The 24,253-nt window shown below is 48.0% G+C and overlaps 1 protein-coding gene across 2 annotated transcripts; it reads right to left on the bottom strand.

Moving 5' to 3' along the window:
- Positions 1-1,875: 1,875 nt before the first annotated feature.
- On the bottom strand, positions 1,876-23,981 carry LOC134024205 (rap guanine nucleotide exchange factor 5-like). Of its 2 annotated transcripts, XM_062466723.1 has the most exons (18): positions 23,533-23,981; positions 17,515-17,654; positions 16,533-16,663; positions 10,245-10,323; positions 9,763-9,907; positions 9,551-9,648; positions 7,473-7,503; positions 7,197-7,275; positions 6,699-6,848; positions 5,993-6,090; positions 5,629-5,751; positions 5,128-5,306; positions 4,775-4,865; positions 4,577-4,627; positions 4,232-4,319; positions 4,040-4,104; positions 3,881-3,935; positions 1,876-3,495 (listed from the first exon to the last, which is right to left on the bottom strand). In XM_062466723.1, the coding sequence occupies exons 1-18, from the start codon at positions 23,713-23,715 to the stop codon at positions 3,377-3,379; spliced, it is 1,905 nt and encodes a 634-aa protein (XP_062322707.1). In that variant the 5' UTR covers positions 23,716-23,981; the 3' UTR covers positions 1,876-3,376. The 2 variants fall into 2 exon arrangements, with proteins under 2 accessions (XP_062322707.1, XP_062322710.1); XM_062466726.1 differs by lacking the exons at positions 17,515-17,654; positions 23,533-23,981 and having other exon boundaries at positions 16,533-16,999.
- Positions 23,982-24,253: the final 272 nt, after the last annotated feature.

Raw genomic sequence — 24,253 nt, 5'->3', positions numbered from 1 at the left:
GAGAGCCATTGAAAGGCTCCTACTGATAGCCTTCCATGAGAGGCACACCATTAGATGATCCAATCCTTTATCTCTGCGCTATGTTAGCCTCTGATTAACTTGATACGGACAGAATATAAAAACCACAGACCCGACGAGCCGATAGCAGCACAATCGGAGAGCCCTGATCCATAGTGCATAGAACTGTTGAGATGACCTCTGTGCTGTAGCAGATTCGTGTGATAACTGGGGGAGATGAGGGGGGGGGGGGAGGGGTTAAAAAAAGACCTGATTAACCAAATATGCTAAACCTGGATAGTGTGGCTGCATAGAAGAGTGTGCTCCCAAGGTGTGTCGCGTTGAAGAGTGATTGATGCTGTGGGAGCTTTGTGGTGTATGGCAAAGCAAGATGAAATATTACGAGGATATTACGAGGATATAATATTACTAGAGTCAAGGTTCTGATCATATCCGACCCAGAGGAACTCCTTTTTGAATCTACACTAAAGAGCCCAGCTCCACCAAGATTAAAAATGGTAAATCCAATAATTAGAATGAACGATTTAAATTGAAATTCTTGTTTTACGCTACTCAGTAGTAAATATATGCAAAATAGGAAAGTGTGTTTCGTAATCGAGTTTGTACACATTGTAGCTCGCATCATTTTAATTCTAGGTTGAAATTGGGTTTATTTTATGTTTTCAGCGATGGCCCTGATGCCTTGGGTCATGTTCAGCAAAGCTGTAATCTCAATTGATTGGGTAGTTGCCTGCAGATTTCATGGACTATGACGCCCTCTGGTGCTTCCAGGTAGTGTAGGAGAAAAACACCTCTCCAAACAACCTGCTAACCTGTGAATCGTCGAAACAAGTGAGATTTCTCGCGGCACCCCGTCTATTTTAGCTCCCGTATGTGATTGTGTTTGTGAGCTTTCTGTTTCAAATGGCCAAGTTTACCCCGAAGCGACAACCTGAAACAGGAGCATGCGAACGTGTTTCCAGTTTGGAGGTAATCACCACTGTTATCCTCATTTCCTTCGCGAGTGAGAACGAGCCCCCTTTCTCACCCACAAATAACCTCTGTGTTGTTGTTCTTAATCTCTTCCTGGAGCCAAAGTGGCCTCCACATTGTCAGGGCCCCTCAGCAGAGAGAGGGGTACTGACTCAGTGTATTGTGTCTTCCAGAGGGAGACGAGGACTCAGCCCTCCAGTGTGTCTTCCTTTGCCGGCTCTTCCTCTCATTATGCCGCCACGGCAGCCAGCCTGTCATTAGGTGACAGGGAAATGATACAGTGCTCCGAGTGTTTGGGAGGAAATGGCAGGGTGCAGGGCCAGGCACAGCAGGGGGTCAGGATGCTGATGGGCATGTTAAAGGCTAGGCAGGGCACCTGGTTAAATGTCCAAGAGAGCAGATGGAGACTCCACTGTTGGTTTGGAGATGAACGACTGAGATTGTAGTACTTCTGTGTGGAAATGTTGTAAGATTTGTTGTTTCATGCAATTGGCATGGCTTGAATTAATTGTGATAGAATGTCATGAACGTTTTCAGTTTTGTTGTTATGTAAATTTGATCAAACAAGCAATGTTAAACATCTGCAGTAAAACAGATGGCAAAGTTTCTGGATTGTACATTGTTTATATTTGGATAATATTAAGGTTTGCATATTTTGTGAGCACAATGAAATGAACAAACGCCATGCACTACTTATGCCACTGGGTGGCAGTTGAGATTTAATAATCCTGTACTGAAAGGTCTGAAGAAACATTAAGGTAATGATCAAGCATTGGACTCCAGATTGATTCAGAAAATAAATAAAATATAAACATTTGGTTAATCATAATGTATAAACTTTTCCCAAATTCATTAAAGGTGGAGCAGGCTGAGAAAAGCAAAGACTTACTTACTTGTATTGCTTTATTGCTAAACAAAGTCGAATTTCTGGCATAGTAGAGTCAAAAACAATCTGAGTTGTTTACAAAGAATGGTTTATTACATGCACATTTGGCTTGGTGGTCTATCCACGGCTTTGCCATGTCATGCAGACCTATGTAAACAGTGGCAGATAAAACAAACCTGAAACTGAAAAATAGGTCAGCCAACAGAACAAATAAATAAGTCTGGAATTAATAAATATTTCCAAGTCCAAGCAGCAAATGCACATTATATGCACAGTATGGGGAATCCACCGGATGGTTCTTCACCACACACACTTCCACAGATCTGGGCAACGGGATGGGAAAACTGGTGCTTCAAAAGGACAGCTAAAACATCATAGTCTTTCTCTTTGAAAACCTGACCCACGCACACACAGAGGTCAAAAAGGATTCTGGGAATTAGATGCAATGAGTACAGACCACTTCATCAAACTTGAGGGCGGCCATTTTAATTTGTAGTCTGACGGTGAGAGTCAATACTGGACAACAATTTCTACACTTTAACCACAATCGTGTTCTACATTAAATGTAGTAAAAAATGTTGTCCACAGTTCCAGTCCTGAACTTCATTTCTTTCTTTTTTTATGGGTGCTGCTATTGCTTTTGCTATATAATGACAAATACTGTCAACTGTCTCAGTTCAAGTCCTCCTGATTGTCCACAGCTAAAGGTAACATAGACTAACTCACCACGTCTAGCCGATCTAAAACAAAACATGTTTGGAATTATATTTGGCACTGACATTTGGGTGACTGATTACAATCAAGGAAAACATACTCTCACAAGCAAGAACCAACACAGGCACACACACAGGCACACCCACAGACACACACACAGGCACAGACACACATGCGCACAGTATCCTGTCATAAGGGAATTTATAAATCATTGCACTCATTTAGTTTAGGCGGTAGTTATGCTCCTGTTTATGCTAAAAATAATGCACACATTTGCATTTGACAAAAACATCCTCTTATACAGGTGATTAATATAAAAATGTACGATGCACTGTAACTTAAAACAACCTTCTCAGTGTCTGTTTATCTTCAGTTCATTTCAGAGCCTCTACGGTTACAGTAAACACACTGTTGTGTATGAATTTTTCAGATTCCCACAAGTGCGAACTTCTCACTTCATCTGTACAAGTGTAATGGTCATAATTGTAGCAGGTGAATTGCTGAATTATGAATGATTGAAGTCCTTTGGATATCTGTGGATGGATCTCCGCCATTGTCAGTTCTGCCATCTCACTCTCATATGAATTTACCTCTCGTCTACAAAGCATGTTGGCTTGACCGACTGCAGTTCTCTGACTCCCTCTAGTGTCTGCTTGGTGTCCTGCGGGTGCCCGGTTGATGTCCTTGGTTGCTGAGGAGAGATCTGGGTGGGAGGGTGGTGGTTGTTCCTTGGCAGTCTGACTGAGATGGAGGGTCTGGAGCAGGTGGGGTGGGGGGGACTTTTGTCTACGCTCGGGGCTCCAGCCTGTGGGACAGCTCGAACAGGGTCTGCTGATTGTCAATAACGTGAAGGTAGTCCACATAGTCCCTCACCTCTGGGCTGCTCTTCTGGGTAATACCGTTTCCTGGAATGACAGAGAGGGCATACGTCAGCAACTTTTTTTTTGCTCCAGGTAGTCAACATTTGTGAAAGGCGATCACCGTTATTGCACTGCGCTCACTACTTGTCAGTGAATGGTCACCATAGGGACCTTTCCACACCTAAAGTGTCTATGTGCCGTAACATATAATTACTACATTGATCTGGAAACTGTTATACAGCACAGTACAGTCTATAGACACACAACATCGACTGCACTATCACCAGTCTGACTCTTATCGAGTCCGACCAAGGCCATCAACACAGTAAAAGACCTCTGGGCCTCCCAAAGCACAAGAAATGTCTGACATGAAAGACAGAGCTTCAATATTGATGCTCCAGCTTCGTGATGAAGTCGGCTGTTTACCCACCCAATGGATCCTCCTGGCAAAGGCGAATGAGTCGCACTGTGTCTGCTATCATGTGCTGTGTGAGGGAGACAAGAGGAACCCACAGGAAACTGTGTTAAGGGCTTCACGGTGAAACAAGAAGAAACAAAGATGTTGCTCGGTCGTTTTCATGGCGCTCACCAGCTTCTCAAAGTTGACCAGGTTGTCGTGAAATGTTTTGTTGCCCTCGTGTATAAACGTTATATCTAGAGAAATAGAAGAGAACAATGTTTGTGTGTCGGGGGGGAGAAAAAACACCTTATCTCAGCGTTCTGGGGATTCGTTAGACGCGATGACAGGGAGTGATGCAAGCCGGGTTTATCTTCAGCGTACCTTTCAGTAGCAGCGGAAGAAATGGGATCTTGGGCGCCTTCATCTTCTTAAACGCTTCCCTGTAGGACTTGTGGTTGAGAGAGGGATCCTGTGAAGACATGTTGAGGCTGAGGGAGATTCGAGTCTTCGGGGAGAGACGTGTGAACTACAGATCACTTTACAAACACAGCAACATCTTTTGTCTGGGTCCCCCGATGCCAGTGCTAACCACGATCCTCACGCTTGCTGCTTTTATTAGCTTGCCCGTGATAACATGTTTAGAATGGCCCGATGATGTAATGGTCCGGGGCTACGGTATGCGATGCTTCATTAATGTTCAAGTGCAATCAGAGAAGGGAAACCTACTGTCAACGTCTCCAGCTCTGAAAACAGTTTCTTGAATTTTCCCGGAACTTTCTGATAGAGAAAAAAATAGAAAGGTTTGACAGTTAATGAGGAACCTGGAGGATTTTAAACCACAGGGCTTCACACACACAAAAACACACACCTTGATCCTTGATTAATTCTTCCAGATGAAACAAATCATAAGAAGCCAGTCCTCACCTCCCATGTTTGACTGAGACGGCTAACCGCTGCAGCGTTCAGGCCCATGATGATGGCAAAGAAACAGTTGAGGTTCCTTTGTGCCTTGCAACTAGCGGATGGGAAACACAGAATGACCCATTCATTCAGTAAACAGCAGTATCCCACACTGTACCACCAATCACTGTTTAATCAAAATGTTATGTCATAGATTCACCACAGGAGGGGGCAAGCACGCCAAACACTACCAAACCGCTTGGAGACCATTGCAAATGGTTGACCAACCACTAAGTTGACAGTAAGGCTATCAAAGATAACGGTTTACAATGAGGCGTGAAGACGTAATGGTCCAGGACATAAAAGAGGGTTCTCACTGGGCGGCAATCTTGATGAACTTCTTAATGAGCTGGACACGTTTGCAGAGTGTTGGACAAAGGAGCACTTCAGTTATCACCCATAGCTGAACCTCGTCGCAGCGCCGCAATAGCAACTCCAGCGCCGTCGTGTGGCCACGGCTGGCATGGCGGCTGAATGTGAAGTACACCAACTCTTGCTGGAAGCCAAACAAGAAGAGGAGTCAGGTGGCTGAGCGGTTAGGGAATCGGGCTAGTAATCTGAAGGTTGCCAGTTCGATTCCCGGCTGTGGGGGGAATGCTGCCTTGGGGGGAATGTCCCTGTACTTACTGTAAGTTGCTCAGGATAAGAGCGTCTGCTAAATGTAAGACATATCTGTTGGTTTCAGACAGTATACACTATGCTCCTATAGTACAGAACCATTTCAATGACATTCCCTCTCTTTTTCTCTGACACAGAAGGGCAGAGATGTACTCACATCCCATAATAGCAAACATCAGGTGTTGCCTGGCAGAACTGACCTCGTGTATGGCGCTGAAGACGCTCCAGTCGAAGTTGGTGAGAGCCACGGTCACATCCCACGTGTTCATGCTCAACACGCGAGCCGAACGCTGCTGCAGTTCGGCATTATCTGTGAAGGGGTTCTGAAACAACACGCCAGTCACTGAGATGATGCGTGTACGCGCGGCTGGACACATCATTTATTTCGACAAGTCTGTGATCTGCTACAAAAGTCCTGTTTGTTTCAAATGTATTTGCCAATGGTGACAAGTAGAGGTACATTGGAATGATTGGTCCTGCTCCTTTGGACAGTTCTAGCAGTCTAACCCATGTCCTACTGGCTGTTACACGGCAGGATGTGATGGGTGTAGTTGGTATTCCTACCATGATTTCACTCAGGTCCTTTCTGCACACGTGCAGCCTCCCCACAGCGGTCAGCGAATCAGAGTAGACCCTGTCCTGGGGCTGGAGGAGGAGCTTCCCTGCAGAGGAGGAATGTCACACACAGCGCCACACCGTTAGAAATGTGTCTCCCAGCATGTTTACCTGCTATGTGCTGCAGATGAAACGCTGCCTTGTGTGTCACACTGCACTGATACAGTCGCTCACCAAGATGGCCAAAAACAGAATTTTACACCGTCTGTACTTAAGTCTCTATTTGTGCATTGCTTTGGTGAAAAGCTTCTGCTAAATGAATAAAATAGCAAAGGAAGTCAACATAAAGGATCTGTGTCTGCTCTGTGGCTGTTCTGTCATCATATAATGTAGAATTTCACTTACGGTATTTATGCTTCAAAATATATAGCGTTAGGTCATTGGTGGGGTGTTTGGGTCACCCAGAATTTACATTTAGTCATTTAGCAGACGCTCTTATCCAGAGCAACTTACAGTAAGTACAGGGACATTCTCCCCGAGGCAAGTAGGGTGAAGTGCCTTGCCCAAGGACACAACGTCATTTGGCACAGCTGGGAAACGAACTGGCAACCCTCTGATTAATAGCCCGATTCCCTAACCGCTCAGCCATCTGACCCCTAATGGAGGTTCTAAAGCAGTGCTGTAGTTTGCGACTGAGTGAGGTGGCAGGGTGTACCTCCAGGGTAGGTGACTGCCACCAGGACCAGGTCTCCCAGAGGAACATCCAGCCTCTCAGCCAGGCTCTTCAGCAGCTCCCTGGCCACCACCCCAGCAGCGGTCCTCACACTCAGGTACGAGTCCATGGTCACGTACACATGGCACAGCACTGGCCAGGGAGAGAGAGAGAGACACACTGTAGCACTGACGCGTGCCGTGGAGGACGGGTGCGGTTGAAAGTATCTCAGAGGGAGAGGAAAGAGGGAAACATCGAAGAATGGGCGAGATGTCCTGTTGAAACGACGGAGGTGAGTTATGTGAGGTGTTGGGGCGTTCATTGTTCCGAATCATTTCATTCTTCCCTCAAGGATTCCGATAGTTCCTGCAGCTGTAACCGATAGCGCATGGAATGTCGCGCGCAGTACGTCACCGCGCTCAAACTCGGGGGTGGGGGTGGGGGGGGAACAAAAGCGAGCTGGGTGGAAGGCGTGAAGAAAGACGTGGTCTGACGACTCACCTTCCTTGGTCTCCTTTTGTGTCCCTCTCGTCTGTGCTCCGTTTTCTCGAAGGCTCAGCTGGTGGGAAAGTGGCTTGGTCTGCGTGGAAGAAAGCACACACATTCACATGAGCTGAGAGCATTCTCTCATTTTCTCCAGGACTCTGAAGTGAGAACCAACTATACCAGGAAATGCGAGGACAATAGTCCTGTTGTCCTAACGACATACACCACTAAAAACCAGGAGGCTTAACGTGTTTAAATGTGTTCCAGTTCATTTAGGCGTGTTGCTCTTACCTTTCTGTGTAGTGAATATTCATCCACTGTGCTGTAGAGAAAAATGAAAACAAAAACGATAATTACCCACCAGCTATAAGGGCTGAACAACACATGCTGTGGATTGAATGTGTTTGTTAGATACACCCCCAAGGACAGTCCTCCTGGGCTACATAAGGAAACACACTGCTCTGCAAGGCAAACAACAACACCGTCCACATGACGTATAGGTCAAGGAGGACGCGAAACAAATAAAACATGCTCTCTTCCCCATAAGTCTTCTCCGGGATGAAAACCGCTGTGTCAAGCAGAGTTTAGAGTGATGCGCAGATATGAGACGTGCCCGCGGTGTCTCCTCGGCTAATCACCCTGCTCTCATCAGCCAGGGCTGTTCTGGGTGATGGATGGAGTAAGTGCATTACCGTCCCACTGATCCCACTGATCTCCACATCACAATAGGCCCTCTGGCACTCAGCCTAACCTGAGGGTTCCCCTCCCCGGGCCAGAGGACCGGTCACTCACTAACGAAAAACCGGAGTTTCCGCCACCACCTTGACATGGTCTGATCTGTTTTTCTCCCCTGACAAACGCAGGGCACGACCGGGTGGCTTCTGTGAGCACAGGGCTGGATGGCTGGAGGGAGGACGAGAGGGAGAGAGGAAGGAAGAAAGAGGAGGGATTGGCGGAAAAAAAGAGATGAGAAGGGACGTGTCTGACGGGGGGATTCTGTGTCCCTGTTGGTGCCACCACAAGGTTTCAAAGACCTCACGCAGCCTCTGTAGTTCTATTCTCCCATCCTAGTCCTCTCGGGCCACATGTCCGATCGCCGGGAATCGACGGAGTTGGATGGGAGCAAGAGGGCTCCGAGGGGTTAATGACTCCTGAACGTCCTCTCAGTAAAGAGGATCCATTTAGCCCGGCCTGACAGCAGTCTCCCCCCCCCCCTTCCCCCCCCCCCCCACCCCCCTGGCACACGCACACACAAACTCCCCCCCCCCATCCTCCTAGCGCTCTGCCCTGGCCTGCCCGGGTCTGGCTGGGGAGAGGAGGTCGTAAATAGCGCGGCTGTCCGTTTGCTGACACCCACGCGGCCTGCCACAGCTGAGGGGAGTGGGTGTCGTGGAAGTGTCGGCCACGGGGGTCTTAAAATGAATAAAGCGTCCCCAGACAATGACGCCGCTGTCGGGTGGAATTATCTGCTCGGCTCCTTAATGGGCATCGGGTCAGGGGACCCCCTGGGTGCATGCCCTGATTGGACAGTGGTGAGAGGAAGGGGAGGGGAGACAGGGGAGAGGCGGCGTGTCTTTGAGACGATTTGACAGAAGGTGGCGGGTTGTTTACACTTGCGGGATCAAAGTTCAAGGCAGGGCTTATCTTTATTAAGCCTTTATTCAACTAGAAAGCACTGTTGACACGTTGTATCTCATCTATCATCACAGGGGATGACTGGCTCAGAGGGGGGCAGAACAACAACTCCCAGCATGCAGCTCGGCATTTACAAAACCCCATCTGTGTGGGTGGTCACAATTTCAATGGTTTCTTGGTAAACAGGGAAGGGATTTTTCATGCCATTGACAAGAAAGGAGCGACTTTTCTCCTGCAGGACATCTTGTCACGTATCTCCCACTCCTGAAACACTTCGTATCCCCCAGACTCCCGACGCAGTGACAAGGGAACTTAGTGACAATGACCTTTACGTTCTACACAACACACCCCAACACAACCCAGCACATAGCCATCACTCTTCATATGTGAATGGATCCATTGACATAACAGAGCTCCTAAAAACAGCCCGTCTGCAGTACTGTATGTTTCCATCAGCAGCTGTCTTAGGGAGCAGGGGTCAGACAAGGCTGTCTTCTTTGTGCTCATACTGAAGGGCCATCTAATCAACATTCATCAGTGACTTCTGAGCCGCTGTATATTTAATCAGTGTTTTGATTCAAAAGTCACATTTCCTGTTTACAACATGGTAGCTTCTGAGAGACACTTCTGAGACATAAACAGTCCATATATTATTCATGTACCACATAAAACATTCTACGTCGCGTTCCCGATTACATAGATAGAGTCAATCTAGACATCAGGACCTTACTTACTGTCTGCGATGGAGGCGGAGGAGTTTCTGGAGATCTCTCAGATCCTTCTCCAGGCTTGGGTACTCATATAGGTCATCCAGCACGTAGCGATACAGGCTCTGAAAATCACACGTCAGCCCTCATTTAGAATCCCTCGCTCGCCCCAATCACGCCATCGCAACGGCGTCTATCGAGGTCATTTCCTGCCCCCCCCCCCACACACACACACACACCTTCATGAAGAGCTTGACATGCTCGTCCTCTCGCAGGAAGTCCCTGTAGAGCGTGGTCCACTGTGACACCAGGTGCAAGACTCTGCGCTTCCTGGCCAGAGCCTCCTTCCCGTCCTCCTTGCTCCGGTATCTCTTACAACAATAGGTGGAGCGCAGGAGTTAAGGAGCCAACCGATAGGGCGGGTGTCTGTTTGTGGACCAGCCTCAGACTGCATGCTGTGGAGACAGCTCAAGGGTGTTTGTCTGAGGAAGGATGTGGCGTAAAGGGTGTTTGGATTCAAACTAGGTTCCAAACGTATTTGTGTTTCGAAAACTAGAGATTTGTAAGACGTGGTACTGTTTTAGGGTTGGCAGGGTGGTTATTGTGACGTCATCCATGCTGTGAAACTGCCCTTGTGTTATTAGGATCTCTGTAGACATGCTGTAGGTTATGTGTGCTGGGGGTAGTGGTGTGGGTCTGTGTGGGGTACATGGAAGGATATTGTCCCAGTAGAGCCTGACACAGGTCAGTAGTTGACATAAACACCAGGTAGGTCAACAGGAAGTCATCCAACAGGCTTCCTGAAAAACAAGACACTGATCATCATAGCAGTCCAAAAGGATAGCAACACTTTCATCCTTGACAGTAATACTGTAATATAAAACACTTGTGAAATAGTATCATCTACAGAAAGACTGTTCCAAAAGTCCTTGACCTTGGTTCTGTGTTTCAATCCCAGAAAATGTTATCAGTGATTTTCACCTTCCCTGGGTCAATGATATCCTTCTTCTTTTCATACATTAATCTGAGCCCTCCCACAGTATGCTAGCATTAGCAGCTACCCCATCCATCACCCCTCCTACACATTCATACACACTGTAGCTGGTACCAGACAGGACACATAGCACCGCCTCTTTATGGTCCTACATGACTCTGGAGAGCACCGATGCTAATTAATTTATTTTGACCTTGAAAAACACGATGGATGTTTTTTAATCTCTAGAATGTGAACGGATGTCCTAATGTCATCAGTAAATGTTCTCCGTCAAGACTGCTGCTGGCACCAACCTGGCAACCATGTGAACAGTGAAGAATAAGAATAGCTCCTGTTGTTATAAAGTAAACTGCAGGGTCTACCGTACCAAGTTTTAATGAAGGATATGAGCTCTGAGACACCACGCTTGCAGCTTTCCAGTAAATCAATATGCAAAGTGTGTATGCCTCCAAAAATGTCCTCAATGCAAAGTGATTTTTAATTAGATGAGGGAGACAGGCTTCACCCAGTAAAATATATTAGGCTCATCAATTACCGAGATGTCCTGCTTACACGACAGAAAAAACAACTCCAAAACAGACATTTCATCACTGTTGAGCCCAGAGGGAGGGTGTGCTGGGACAGTACCTAGATGACATTCTTCTATACCTTGATTCTTCTTTACACCCATATGTAGAGGCAGCTTGTCTGTCACCAACCAGTATCACCAGGCATTCAGGCCACAGTAAAGAAACAGCAGAAACTTCAGGTCAAATATATTGATTGAAATCCCCGAGATGAGAACTGTGAGGGTTCTTGCTCTACAGAGGACTGTCACTGACCACTGGAGCATTAAAGGAATGAGAGACGGTCAGTTGGGGGCCGAGTGACCTTTTGAGCCCCGGCCCTGACCCCCGGGTCAGCTCATCATCATCCTGGGTCTCTCAGGTAATGATTCTCATGGTACCAATGATGATCGTTCTCCTTTAATATCCTCCCTGGGCACTTCACCTTCACTGTGGTCTTCTGTACGGCCATCTGCAACCTCTGTGATAGATTCTCGAATGCTCTCCTTTGCCAGGTGCATCGGCGGAGATAAGCCAATAACACTGTCAACATGCCGTTTGGCTCACACCTATCAAATTATCTTTTATAAGCTCAGTGGCGGTCCGATGTTTGCCTAGCATGGTATTAATGTGTTTATCATCATGGCTGGTCAGTATGACCTTGCATGGAACATTTCCAAGGGTACAGGAAATCTCATCCTTGATATGTTTTGATTCTATTATCTCTTTCATATTGCTTTGAAGCTGATCTAATAAAGTAAACTGTCAATGTGTAAATTCAATTTCTTTAGCTTTGGCTGTTTGACGCTGTGAAGGCAAGCCTCGGGCTATGAACATCCCAGTTCCAGTAAAGGAACATGAAACCTTTTTGGGGAAGATTTGTCCGCTACTTTTTGTCAATGACATTACTGTAAGAAGTTAGGAGTTCATATAACCTTTCTTTACTCGTCAGCGCTCGTTGGATGATGATTGCTCATAATATTGCTCAGAAGACATTTGTACATGAGTGCTTTGGGCGAGTTGACGTTCTCTGTGGTGCGTTCCAGTGCTCCTCTTACTATATGCAAGTCATGGACAGAGAGAGTGAGGAAGTGTGCGAGAGAGAGGAAGTGATGTAAAGGGGGAGAGTGATAGAGAGAAAAAGAAAAAAGAAAGATGAAGATAGTGAGGTAGAGGTGGAGAAAGGGGAGAGTACTAAAGAGAAAGAGAGAGAAGGGGAGGGAAAGAGAGAGGGAGATAAATAAAGATAGAGAGAGAGAGAGAGAGAGGACATGATGGAGAGACGGAAAGCAATAAAGAGAGAGAGAAGAGAGAGAGAGAGAGAGAGAGAGAGAGAGAGAGAGAGAGAGAGAGAGAGAGAGAGAGAGAGAGAGAGAGAGAGAGAGAGAGAGAGAGAGAGAGAGAGAGAGAAGAAGTGATGGAGAGACAGAGAGCAATAAAGAGAGAGAGAGAGTGAAAAGGAGATGCCTGGCCAAAGCTCTACAAATCCTATTAGGGACAACCTCTTCCCCAGCTCTCTGGAAGCGTGTCTCACATCCAGTATTGTAAATTTCCCCCTTTAATTTCACACTTACTTCCCAAGGCTTTGTATGCGTTCTGCTTCGCCGACCTCCCTCTCATCATTATGTTAATCCACAGTGTGCAGCTGTAGACACATCACTGGCTGCCTCATAGACACCAACACACACTCACACATTCAACACACACTACTGTACAGTACACACTAGCAAAGCACAAAACCCATTAACACATGAACAAGAACTTTAAGAAATGCACCTAAGAACACGGGCATGCACACATACACGCAACCAATGCACACCCACACACACACACACACACACACACACACACACCCTTACACTCATACACACACTCCATAAACAGCATTAAGAGGATATTCTTGTGCCACGTTTTAATAATGTCTGGTGTCTGTTCTATCCAGATAACCCTGACCCAAACCAGCCTTAGGATGGACCAGGAACACACACTCCTTAAGCTGCAAGCTACCAAGTAAAAAAAAAAAAACTCAATGAATATTTCATCATCACAAAGTCCTAGAGGATTTGTAGATTTATTTTTCCAGTACACCACGAAAAACTCATCAACACCACCACACACTCAATCCAAAACTGCAAAATAAAATTGCACCATGTTTTTTTGAGCTTCAGCTCAAATCAAAACACCAAATACAAATGAAATGGAAATAAAAAATATTCAACTTCTCTGGAGTACCATTAACAGTTTCCTCCGAGCAGCTGTGCTGAGTTAGCCTGAATGGTCTGTTGGGTGTTTGAGGAGACTAAAAGTCCTGTATATGTACACGCTGAGCTGTGTAGTGTTCTATGATCCCTTCCTGCCCTGCCTAACAAAGACCCTCCCCTGCCCTCAAGCTTCCGTACACTTATACAGCCCTGTGTCTGAGAGTACAGTCTGTGGCTGAGCTTCTATTATAATGAGTCTCATTAACGAGCGAGACTCTGCTTTCTAAGTCTCTTTGTCGTGGGTCGTCCGCACCCCCACCACCCCCCCCCCCCCTCCCCCCGCCTGCAGCTCCTGACCCCCTGCGGTTACCGGAGAGACTAGACTGGGAGGATGAGCTGACGACAGCATTCATATCTTTATTTGAATATAAAAGGTAATTTTCTTACTCTCCTCAACAGTTGAAAGTATTTGAAATACCTAAATAATACATCTAAAATGATTTCCTTGGGCATGTAATAGAATTGAGTAGTACTCCTATTTTTATTGTGTCTCACAAAGCATGTCTTATGCTGTTTCATACTTCAAACCAAATTTACTTCACCACTACAAGGAGTCCAGAATGGGATTAATTGATCCTGTCCATTAATTGATTGGGCTAGGCATCAACTCATCAGTCAAACTAACCCCTCTTGCATTTCAATCAGCAATCTTCCAATTGATTGGCCTAGAAACCAAACAAGTACTTCTCTTTTGTATGCTGCGGTCCAGTAAATTACATAAAAATATACATCAGCAAAACACATGATGTAATGTCCTGTAAAGTATTACATCATCTTCTACCAACATGGAAACACCAGCTCTTTGAACAACTGCTTATAAAACACAACAAAAACATTTAGCACCAAAAAACTATTTGGCTCAGAACTCAAGTGAAAATCCAATCTTCTTTTGCTGTTAAAATCCCCCCTCACCCCCCCCCCCCAAACCCCCGAAGCATATTTTCCTCTAGGAGTGTGTGTGGTGCTGTGCGTAGTGGGGTAGTGCTCTAGTTTAGATGTGCACAGTGTGCTCTGCCTGGGAGTGCATCCCAGCAGAGGAGGGATCGATCGCGTCATGCAGGACCAGTCTGGACGCAAAAGCACACGATTCATAACGCCCAGCTCCCAGAGAGCCTCCGTACAGAGGAAGACAGAGACTTTGTGGAATGCATACAGAGAGATGGTCTGTACTGTATACTGTAAGCTGAGTGGAGCTCTTACACTCCCTTCTATAAACACCAGCCTGTGGTGTGTTTTTGAAAGTGCCTTCTGGCAGAAATGTCTCCTGCATTCTTTATGTGGTGGCTATAGGGAAACAAAATCCACACAGCTTGCATGGATGTACCGTAGACGATAGAAGAGTATTCATTGATATACAATGAAGCTTAGAGGGATATATTATGCATAAAGTATGTGGAAATGGATGGTATGTGGACTAAGATCCATATCTTGGACGTCTGCATTGTGGAGGGTTTCACTCACACCGTAAGCAGGTTACAACAAGTTCAGTATACCACTAGGAGGTTTGTTATGGAGATCTTTAAGCCTAACCTCCCAGGTTACTGTCACACTTAGAATTGAGAGAGGTGCAGTTTCAACACTTCGGGATGAACCACAGAGAGACAGGGAGTGGTAGAGGAAGAGGGAGGGAGAGAGGGAGGGCAATAAAGATGGAGTGAGAGAGAGAGAGAGAGAGAGAGAGAGAGAGAGAGAGAGAGAGAGAGAGAGAGAGAGAGAGAGAGAGAGAGAGAGAGAGAGAGGGAGAAACAGTGAGAGAGACAGCCAGGGAGAGAGAGTGATTCAGTTTGGCTCCAGAGTATCTTTGAGTACAGTCAATGCCTCATTGAGACAAAGCTGATTTCCCATCCAAAGCTCCAGCTCCCTGACCCCTGAACATCACTCACTCACCTCTCAGGTTGGCCTATAGCCTGGCCTGGTCTGGTCTGGCCAGGCCTGGCCTGGCCTGGCCTGGCCCTGCCCTTCCCTGCTACTGTTGTTCCCAGTGGAGGCCTCTGATTCACTGTTTGAATGTTGAGCTAATCCGGAATGATCTATCAAACAGACACTGAGCACCCCTCTGGGAAATAAGTGTGATATTTACGGCATTGGCTATCCCATCAATCAACCAATCAAAAGAATGAAACTGAGAAACTCGTATTTATTGACAGCCTCATTGCTTAAAATTAATTAATCAATTGTGTTTTGCGATATGTTATTTTATTACCAGATGATGGCTGCATACGCATGTGAATTAAATTTCTCTCCAATGAAATATTGAAATGGTCACGTTTCATGTAGGGATTTTCTGATGTGTAAACAGGACATCTGTTGGGATCAAATCTTTACCTCTAGAGATGGTGTTTGGTTCCGCTCACAGTCCCCCCCCGTCCCCCCGCCCCTCTCAGAAGGAGCAGTGATCTCTGGTCTGGGGGTGGGGAGAGGGGGGAGCAGGCAGCATGATGGGAGATCATCTGTGACCACTTCTATCCATCTTACCCCAGGAGAATTATCTCTCTCTCCTCACTCTTTCCTCGCTCGCTTTCTTTCTCTGGTGTCTCTCTCTCTGTCACCACCCTTCCTCCCTCTCTCTGTGTCTTTGTCACCCTCTCCACCCCACCACCTTTCCCCAATATCTTTCTCTTTCGCACAGTAGCACAGATCCTCATCTATCCATCTTCAGTAAGAGACACCCTCCGCTCTGCCTTGGCAACAGTGGGCTAATGTATTCATCCACCTCCAGGGTGGAGAGGAAATGTGTTGATGTGTCGTGGCAGCGATGGAACTGAGGAAGTGGTCACAGGTGATCTCTCCCCCCCCCCTCCCCCACTCCGCCCCCAACACAGGAACAAGGTCTGTCACTCTCATCTGGTAAACGAGCAGGATAGAGCTACCAGGGGTCTCCAGGGACGACTGCAAGTCATTAGCCCCGTCCCCCTGTCCTCGGGGAACCACTGCACTGTACAATTTACTCTGACTGGGAGAGAAGGGCGGGGGGGTGGAGGCAACAAGACAACACACACGTACACAGACACTCACACGCTGATTAATGAGGATGTATCGCTGCACCTCCTCCACATCAACAAACAAACACAGCCCTGCTCCCAGAGTCCTCTGTCTCTCTCTCACTCTATCTTACTCTGACTTCCTGACACAGCTGACAAACCATGCAGCCAAACACAAAACAGCCCGTTCAAAGGTTCTGCTATGATGCATGTGACAGGCGTACTGACCCGTCTCCTTGCGCTGTGTGCTGCTGTGGTCTCGGTCCCGGTCCTGGTCCCGGTCCTGGTCCTGGTCCAGCCTCAGCTCACTCAGCAGGTGTTCCAGAATCTTCTCAGGGGTCCCAGACACCACCACGTACCTGTCGGACACAGCAGAGTCACTGGACGAGTCCTCCTCCATGGAGGACAGCGAGCGGCTGCTGCTCCACTCCTCCCCCTCCTCCGTCCCCTCCTCGTCGATGTAGCGGAAGTACGGGACGTCGAAAGTGGGCACCGGAGCCACCTCGGCGCGGCCGGGGCCGGGGCCGTCGCTGCAGCTGTCCTCGGAGGCGTCCTCGTCCTCCTCGTCTTCCTCCTGCTGCACCAGGGCGGCGTGCGGCAGCCGGCCCTCGTCGCCGCGCAGGTCCAGGGGCTGCGCCCGAGCGCCCATCCCAGCGCCGTCCCAGCGCCCCCCTCGCTCGCGCCCCGAACTGTCGCCGCGGTTAGTGCTGCATCCCCCTCCCTCCCCGCCCCTCCCCTCTAGCACCCAGCCATCCGTCCACCTGCAGCTGCCGTAGCCCAGGGTCCACTACAGCATATCCTGGTAGCAGACCCAGACTCCTGTGTCCCCCAGCCCCAGAAAGTGCTCCCCAAACCTGGGCTGAGAAGGTGGAAATCTCCCCTCTGTGTGCAGCCAAGCTGCGGTGCTCCGGCTTACAGTTCGGTCACACACACACACGCTCTCTCTCACGATCCATGTAGGTGCGAGAGGATCTGTGTTCTGACGCTGCCACGCGTGTGTGCACGGGAGAAACAGAAGTGGAGAATGACGAGAGATAGCGAGAGAGAGAGAGAGAGAGAGAGAGAGAGAGAGAGAGAGAGAGAGAGAGAGAGAGAGAGAGAGAGAGAGAGAGAGAGAGAGAGAGAGAGAGAGAGAGAGAGAGAGAGAGAGAGAGAGAGAGAGAGAGAGAGAGAGAGAGAGAGGGAGGGGAAGTGGAGAGAGAGAGCTTACCTCCTGTCCCTTTCCACTGTTCTCCCTCCTCCCCTCGCTGTTGCAGAGGGGGCTGGCCTCTCTGACGACACTCTCTGAAGAACCAGCACATCCTGGCCACTCTCCCTCAGACTCACGCGGGCAGCCTCGTCACTCTGGGGCTGGAGAGGGAGGGAGAGAGGGAGGGAGGGAGGGAGGGAGAGAGGGATGTGTGTTATCACCAAGGAGATTCCCTGTCTTTTCCACCACGCACACAAATCACCATTGATTTCCATCACAATGGCTTGTCAAATCCAAACCCACCGCTCCAAAGACCATTTCCATACATCATTATTCCGTTTTTTATTTATCAGGAGACGCCATTCCCAAATTAGCATAAAAAAGCTAATACATATTTTAATTAAGGATTGTACTTTAGAGAGTATTAATTAATCTGTGCTGTCTGACGATGATTTATGTATTTTCAAACGGAAACTTTTGGTTGGCTTGCCTTGATCTCAGAGTGCTGATATAGCAATAAAAAGCCCTGATTTGTAATGACTTGGTGTTGGATTCCCATGAGTAGGTTTTCTGCTTTTGTTAATGGCACCTCTGGGTACTGTTTTTGGGACAATTTCCTAACAAAAGGATAGGCATTGGTGGTGTACAACCACACACACACACACACGCACACACACAAACACACACTCACATAAAGTCACACTGTGCTGCAGCCATGTCGCTAAATCACTAGAGTGTTATCAATCTTTCCCAGGCCTCCGGCAGAAGGGAAAAACACTAAACTGGTCATCTCCCTCCCTCCTTTTTTCTTTCTCTTTCTCTAGCTCCCTCACTCTGTCCCTCTCACTTTCTCCCTCCCTCCCTCTCTGCCCCCCTTTCTCCCACCCTCTCTCTCTCTTTACCTCTCTCACGTCCTGCCTCCCTCCCTCTGCCTCACTCCCTTCCTCTCTTTCCTCTCCCCTTTTTCTCTCTCCGGGAGCCAAAGTGCTGCATGCCTCATGCCTCTCCTAACCATTGCTGCACCAGATCATGGGTCAATGACAGCAATTAAAGGCAACATCAGTCCAAACAATTACCACCACAACAACATCACCACGTAATAGCTACTCCCTCTTGACAATGCACACACATAGGTTTGAATGTATTTTAGATAGTGGAACACTGGAATCATTATGGAGTAGACACTCATATCCTAGCTATTGAGCTGAAGGGCAATGAAGATAAATATTCTGTACTCTTTCCCCACACAATCTCAGCTCACAGACAGGCATGCAGGCAGGCAGGCAGAAAAATAGACAGACAGACAGACAGACACATAGAGACACAGACCGACAGGATTGCAGAATGATGCCATGCATTCCAAAGTGGGATAATTCACTGTAGGTCTACTGAGGCTATACCTGCGGATATCTATCTCTGGTCCAGTCCATTATGACCTGGTATGGATTCCAAGGAATATCAATATGGTGTCAGTTGAGAGTACAGTAGAGTTTGCATAATATCCCAATTAGTAGTAAACAGAGCAATTGAAATTCAGTTAACCAGTCAATACTGTATGTCTGCATGCAGTTGGTTTCATGTTGAACCTCTATTGGTCCTGAAGTGACTAAGAGAACATATAATCCTATATGTTATTGGAGGCAATGATGCAATGCTTGACATGCATGTAGGCTCTGGTGCTGAGTGTCTTTTAATGAAAAGTGCAGCGCGCACACACACACACACACACACACACACAAACAGGTCCTGCCCCAGCCCTCCCTTCAGCCGTAAGCACTCTACAGCCATCAGTCAACTCTGGCTTCTGTGCATGCAATTAGGCAAGCAGACAGGCTGCAAGTAGCTCCAGTTTTCTGGTCTAATTGCCTGCTGCACTGAGGCACCCAGGGACCTTCACCACAGCAGGGCTCCTGGCTCACTTCACAACGGATCTGTGATCCGCAACGCACGCTCACACACACGAGTATTGCACACACACAAGCACAGACACGCGCCCATGCCCAGAAACACGCGCGATCACAAAACACACCCGTGCGCACTTCCTTCCACGGGGCGAAATTGCATGCGCAATCGCGCACACGTATAAGCACGCATACGCAAGCCATGCACACACACACACACACACACACACACACAGGAAATGATGGAAACTGCCCATCGCGCAGCAGACCGCTCCTCCAGTACAGACATTACACAATCACACAGGCCGATCAGGAGCAAGGGATAGCTCAGTGCCCACAGAGAGAACACCATTACTGGGTCCGTGCCTCAGACAGTTGCTCCCAGACTACAGAGACTCAGAACGGGAGACTGGAAGTCTGGATATGCCTTTTCAAATACAACCAAGTATGAAATGCATCATGACGTTACAGTCATCTACATATTCATGATACTACACACACACACACACAGGAATGCACGTAGGCACACATGCCAACATGCACACACACACACACACACAAAGACACACGCAATGTTTTCTCCTGTCACACAATCTCTGACTCCAGGTCAGGGGAGTGGAGGAAGGTAAAGAACAGGATCGTTTCCCAGAATCAGACAACTGCATTTGTCAGCATCCTGTTAGACACACACACACACACACCCATAAACCTAGAGAACAATCGTTTCGCTAGTGACGACGCTAAAGTGAAAGTTCGCGAGGTGAAAGTGTGTTGACGCTCTGCTCAGATTCTTTGCGGTTGTGGTAGCAACCCCGGCACTGCTGAGAACCAGCCAATGGCTCCTTTCAAGACAACCCTGTTCTGTTATTTGTCCATGTGTCCTACAATCAACAGAGCCGATGTCACGAAGCATGAGCACACCTTCCTAGACTGTCTCTCTACCTCTGGGCTGGTCCGACCCAGGCCAGGCCTCTCCCCACAATGAGTTATTGATCCTGCCTGGACAGCTGCTGGTAGGAGGTTGGAGTTCTCAGTGGTCATTCGAGCCCAGCTAAAACACCTCCTCCTGAAGAGGGGGCTCTAATGAGAGAGGATGTCGGAGATGTTGTGTTTTTGTTCCAGGCTGGGGGTGACCTCCCCACAACGGTGGAGAAAACCACCGTTCATCAGCCTCCAGCTCGCCCCTCATCCAGCCAGACAAAACGCTTGACCCTGTGGGCTCTGCTGTCCCCGCTGCCTTCCAGAGGCTCCACGTGGGCTTACGAGATGGCGGTGGTCTGCATGTTTGTGTGTGAAACAGCTCAAACATGTGAGGTATGGAACACTTAGAGGGGTCTGGAAGATATCAGCTTTCAAAGGCACAGAGAGGAGGAGCAGAAGCAGGTCTGGGTCAGCACCCTCTCTCAGAGAGAGAGAGGGAGAGAGAGAGAGAGAGAGAGAGAGAGAGAGAGAGAGAGAGAGAGAGAGAGAGAGAGAGAGAGAGAGAGAGAGAGAGAGAGAGAGAGAGATAGTGAGTGGGAGAGAGGGAGAGAGGGAGTGAGAGTGAGAGAGAGAGAGAGAGAGAGAGAGAGAGAGAGAGAGAGAGAGAGAGAGAGAGAGAGAGAGAGAGATAGTGAGTGGGAGAGAGGGAGAGTGAGAGTGAGAGAGAGAGAGAGAGAGAGAGAGAGAGAGAGAGAGAGAGAGAGAGAGAGAGAGAGAGAGAGAGAGAGAGAGAGAGAGGGGTATGGAGGGGTGGAGAGGAAGGGAGAAAGAAGGAGGCAGCCTGGAACAGTGGGGTGAAGAACAACAGAAGCGCAGAAGAAGAGGCCTCGTGACGCAGAAGGGGCTCCGTTGTTATCCCGAGCACACACACCTAGCATATACACACACATACATTCATCTACCATATACACACACATTCATCTAGCATATATATACACACACACAGACACACACACTCATCTAGCATACACACACACACACACAAGCACTTCCAACTTCCAAGTAAGTACATCCCGCAACTCTAGTCTGCAGTGACGTCACAGAAACGGAGACGTCTCCGTGTTGCTGAGTCTGCTAGCTCTTAACCAGAACAGTTAGCAGATTGATAACGCGTGAGAACGCCCCCGACTGCTACTGGACACGAGCCGAACAAACCGCCGCTACCTCTATCTAACACGAGGAAACAGAGAGCCAGGGGATGTTTATCCGCCAGCAGTGATAACACGCCCTACCTTCTAGAACAACACTGCCTTCTCAGAAAGCAACGCCATATATCATGCTGTGTGCATCACTTGAGCAAGCAGGTCTCAGAACCGTAAACCGTTCAGTTTGATCCAGAAATGCGACTCGGAAGAAAATGGAAAGGCTTTGACCTGCAGGAGCTGTCAGAGATACATGGACACCAGCACCAGGATGACCAATACATAGATACAAACCTATTGAAAATGTATAGAATATTTGTGCATGGAATAACTGTAACTGTTATAGTAGGATGGAAACTACTTTGCAATTCTACAACAATGCCAAATGTAATCTTACAAAGGAATACTTTATAGCTGTTTCTCTTCTCTTCACATTGAGTAGACTTTTCCAGTATGCAGAACCTTCCGAGAAAGCGTATCATATCAAGCCCACTGTTATGCTAGGAGTCAAAACATGGCTTGAGATAACAAGGGCTGTGTAATCCAGCCATACATCTTGGGCCATAGTTGCTCTGACTTCCTTCCTATAGACTCCAGCACCAAACATCAGTACTAGCTGATGTGCTGAGCTGCCATGAGTTTCCAGGGAATGAATGACTTTCCAGGTTCTTGTTTTTGTGTGTAACTCAATGCCTTTGGCTTGTGGGAGGTTCTCTTATCTTGGAGTTGGAGAACGTAGCGAGGGAAAATTCTTGCATTCACACTGAATAAAGGAACCAGTTGTCTAGGACATGTTTTTCAGTTGTTGACAAGGACAGTAACAAAGGCATCAAAGTTCAAAACATAAAACTGCAGCAAATCAGCATTGTACCCATACAAAACTATGTATGGAATGATAATAATAATATGTGACATTCACTAAAAGAGCTCCCTCCATTATTTCTGATGTAAGATATTATCAGGCCTAATGTTGTGGTGGTCAGCAGTAAAGTTCAGTAAAGTTCAGAGCTGCTTCAGTGTTCAGTGGAAAGGTCAGAGACCTAAAGTACTGTAACCAACCCTAGAACCACACAATGTCCTGGCATGAAGGAGAGGGTTCAGGGTCTGGGTTGTGCCTGTGGTAATTGCGTCAGTTCTTCCTGTCATTGTTGATGTACCGTTGAACACAGTCACACAGCTGTCAGGAAGGGAAAACCAAGCCCACAATGAGGTCAGAGAGCCAATCAGAACACCGTTCAACAGCTATTGGCGGGCTTGTTTCAAGAAACAAAATCATTACCTTTCCATTAATGCTAATAAAGCAGTAATTGTAAGTTAATAGTATTGGACTTTTATCAATGACAGGTTAAGGTTGTACAAAGCTTACCTTGATTAAAACCTGATCAGACTGGTCTAAACCAGAAGAATCCCAATGAAAATGAGTCACTTGTTTCTTGGTGCTGCCCAACAGCCTCCCAAACATTGAACAATTATCTTTGTGCTCTGCCCAGTATTACCAGTACCACACTGTCAGACAGTGACAGTACAACCAAGTTAGTCAAGTCTACATGTTCAGATCATTGCCATCCCATGCTGGGGTTTCCACTGTACACAGAATACAATCGACCGAATTAATCTTCAGCCGTGACCGTGGCATCAAACTGCAAGCCGACGATTCCAGACAACAAATTAGCCTGAGTTTGATGAATGGGAGGTTCCAGGGGAAAGAGTGCTGAAAGGTACCATGAATCAACACACAGATGCAGAATCATACGCCCCATGGTTCCTGAAGCTGTACATATACCCTCAGGGACTGTAAATGTGTTGTGACTGAATGAAAGGGAGAAGCAGCCAACGGTGTTAAACGCAGATACCTGACAGAAGGTCTTGACATATCCATAGAGAGTACTGGCTAAAGAGCGGTTTGAACAGCATCCTGAAGGACGTTTACACATGTTACACTGTTACCTTTGAATCCCATACGACACAAGCATTGCTGCTTCGCTCTGAGAACGTGTGGAGTATCTCTCTCTTACCTGGAGTGTCCTTTCAGGGGTCTTGCTATTGTGACCCTGGAGGAAGCGACAGCCGTCCTTGGCCAGTCTCTGGACCACCTCAAGCCGGGACAGCTCCTCCTTGTCACGGGGGGCACACCCGCCCCCCCCCTGCAGCTCCGGGGACACGGAGAACACGTACCTCAGGCCGCAGTCCCACGACATGGCCACAAATACCTCACCAGCTCAGCCCCCCCAAAAACGACAGACTCTCCGCTCTCTCCTCTCCCAGAGCACTGGGAAGGTGTGCGAAAAAGGCGGGCGGCGCTGGTGTGTGCGTGCGTGCGAGCGAGCGAGTGCAGGTGAGTTACGGCCTCCTCTTAGCGAGCTGAAGCGAGATGCTGCAGAAGCACACCTCCGTGTGGCTGTGTGGCTGTGGTCGGGACGCACGGACGAAAGGCAGAGCACGCTCCAGGTCGTCGCTCCCAGGTTGCGCCGGAGAGAGAGAGTGAGAGCCTTCTTCCCCCTGTGTCCCCTTCCCTTTCACTGTGGGGGGGGGGGGGTGCAGGGGGGTGGGGTGGAGGAGGCTGGATGGGAGGCTGGGAACGCGGACAGGAGCAGGAAACATCTGGCAGGCCCCGCCAGTCCTGCTGAGGAAGTTTCACAATCTCCTGAGCAGGAGAGAGCCGGTTCAGGCTGGTTGGAGTGGGTCTGGGCACCGCATACACACACGCACTCGTTGGGAGGTCAAGCAGCCCGGAGG

Source organism: Osmerus eperlanus, chromosome 7 (genome assembly GCF_963692335.1).
Source record: "Osmerus eperlanus chromosome 7, fOsmEpe2.1, whole genome shotgun sequence".
Lineage (NCBI taxonomy): Eukaryota > Metazoa > Chordata > Actinopteri > Osmeriformes > Osmeridae > Osmerus > Osmerus eperlanus.
Note: the sequence above shows the minus strand (reverse complement) of the source record. Positions and strands in the feature narration are given on the sequence as shown.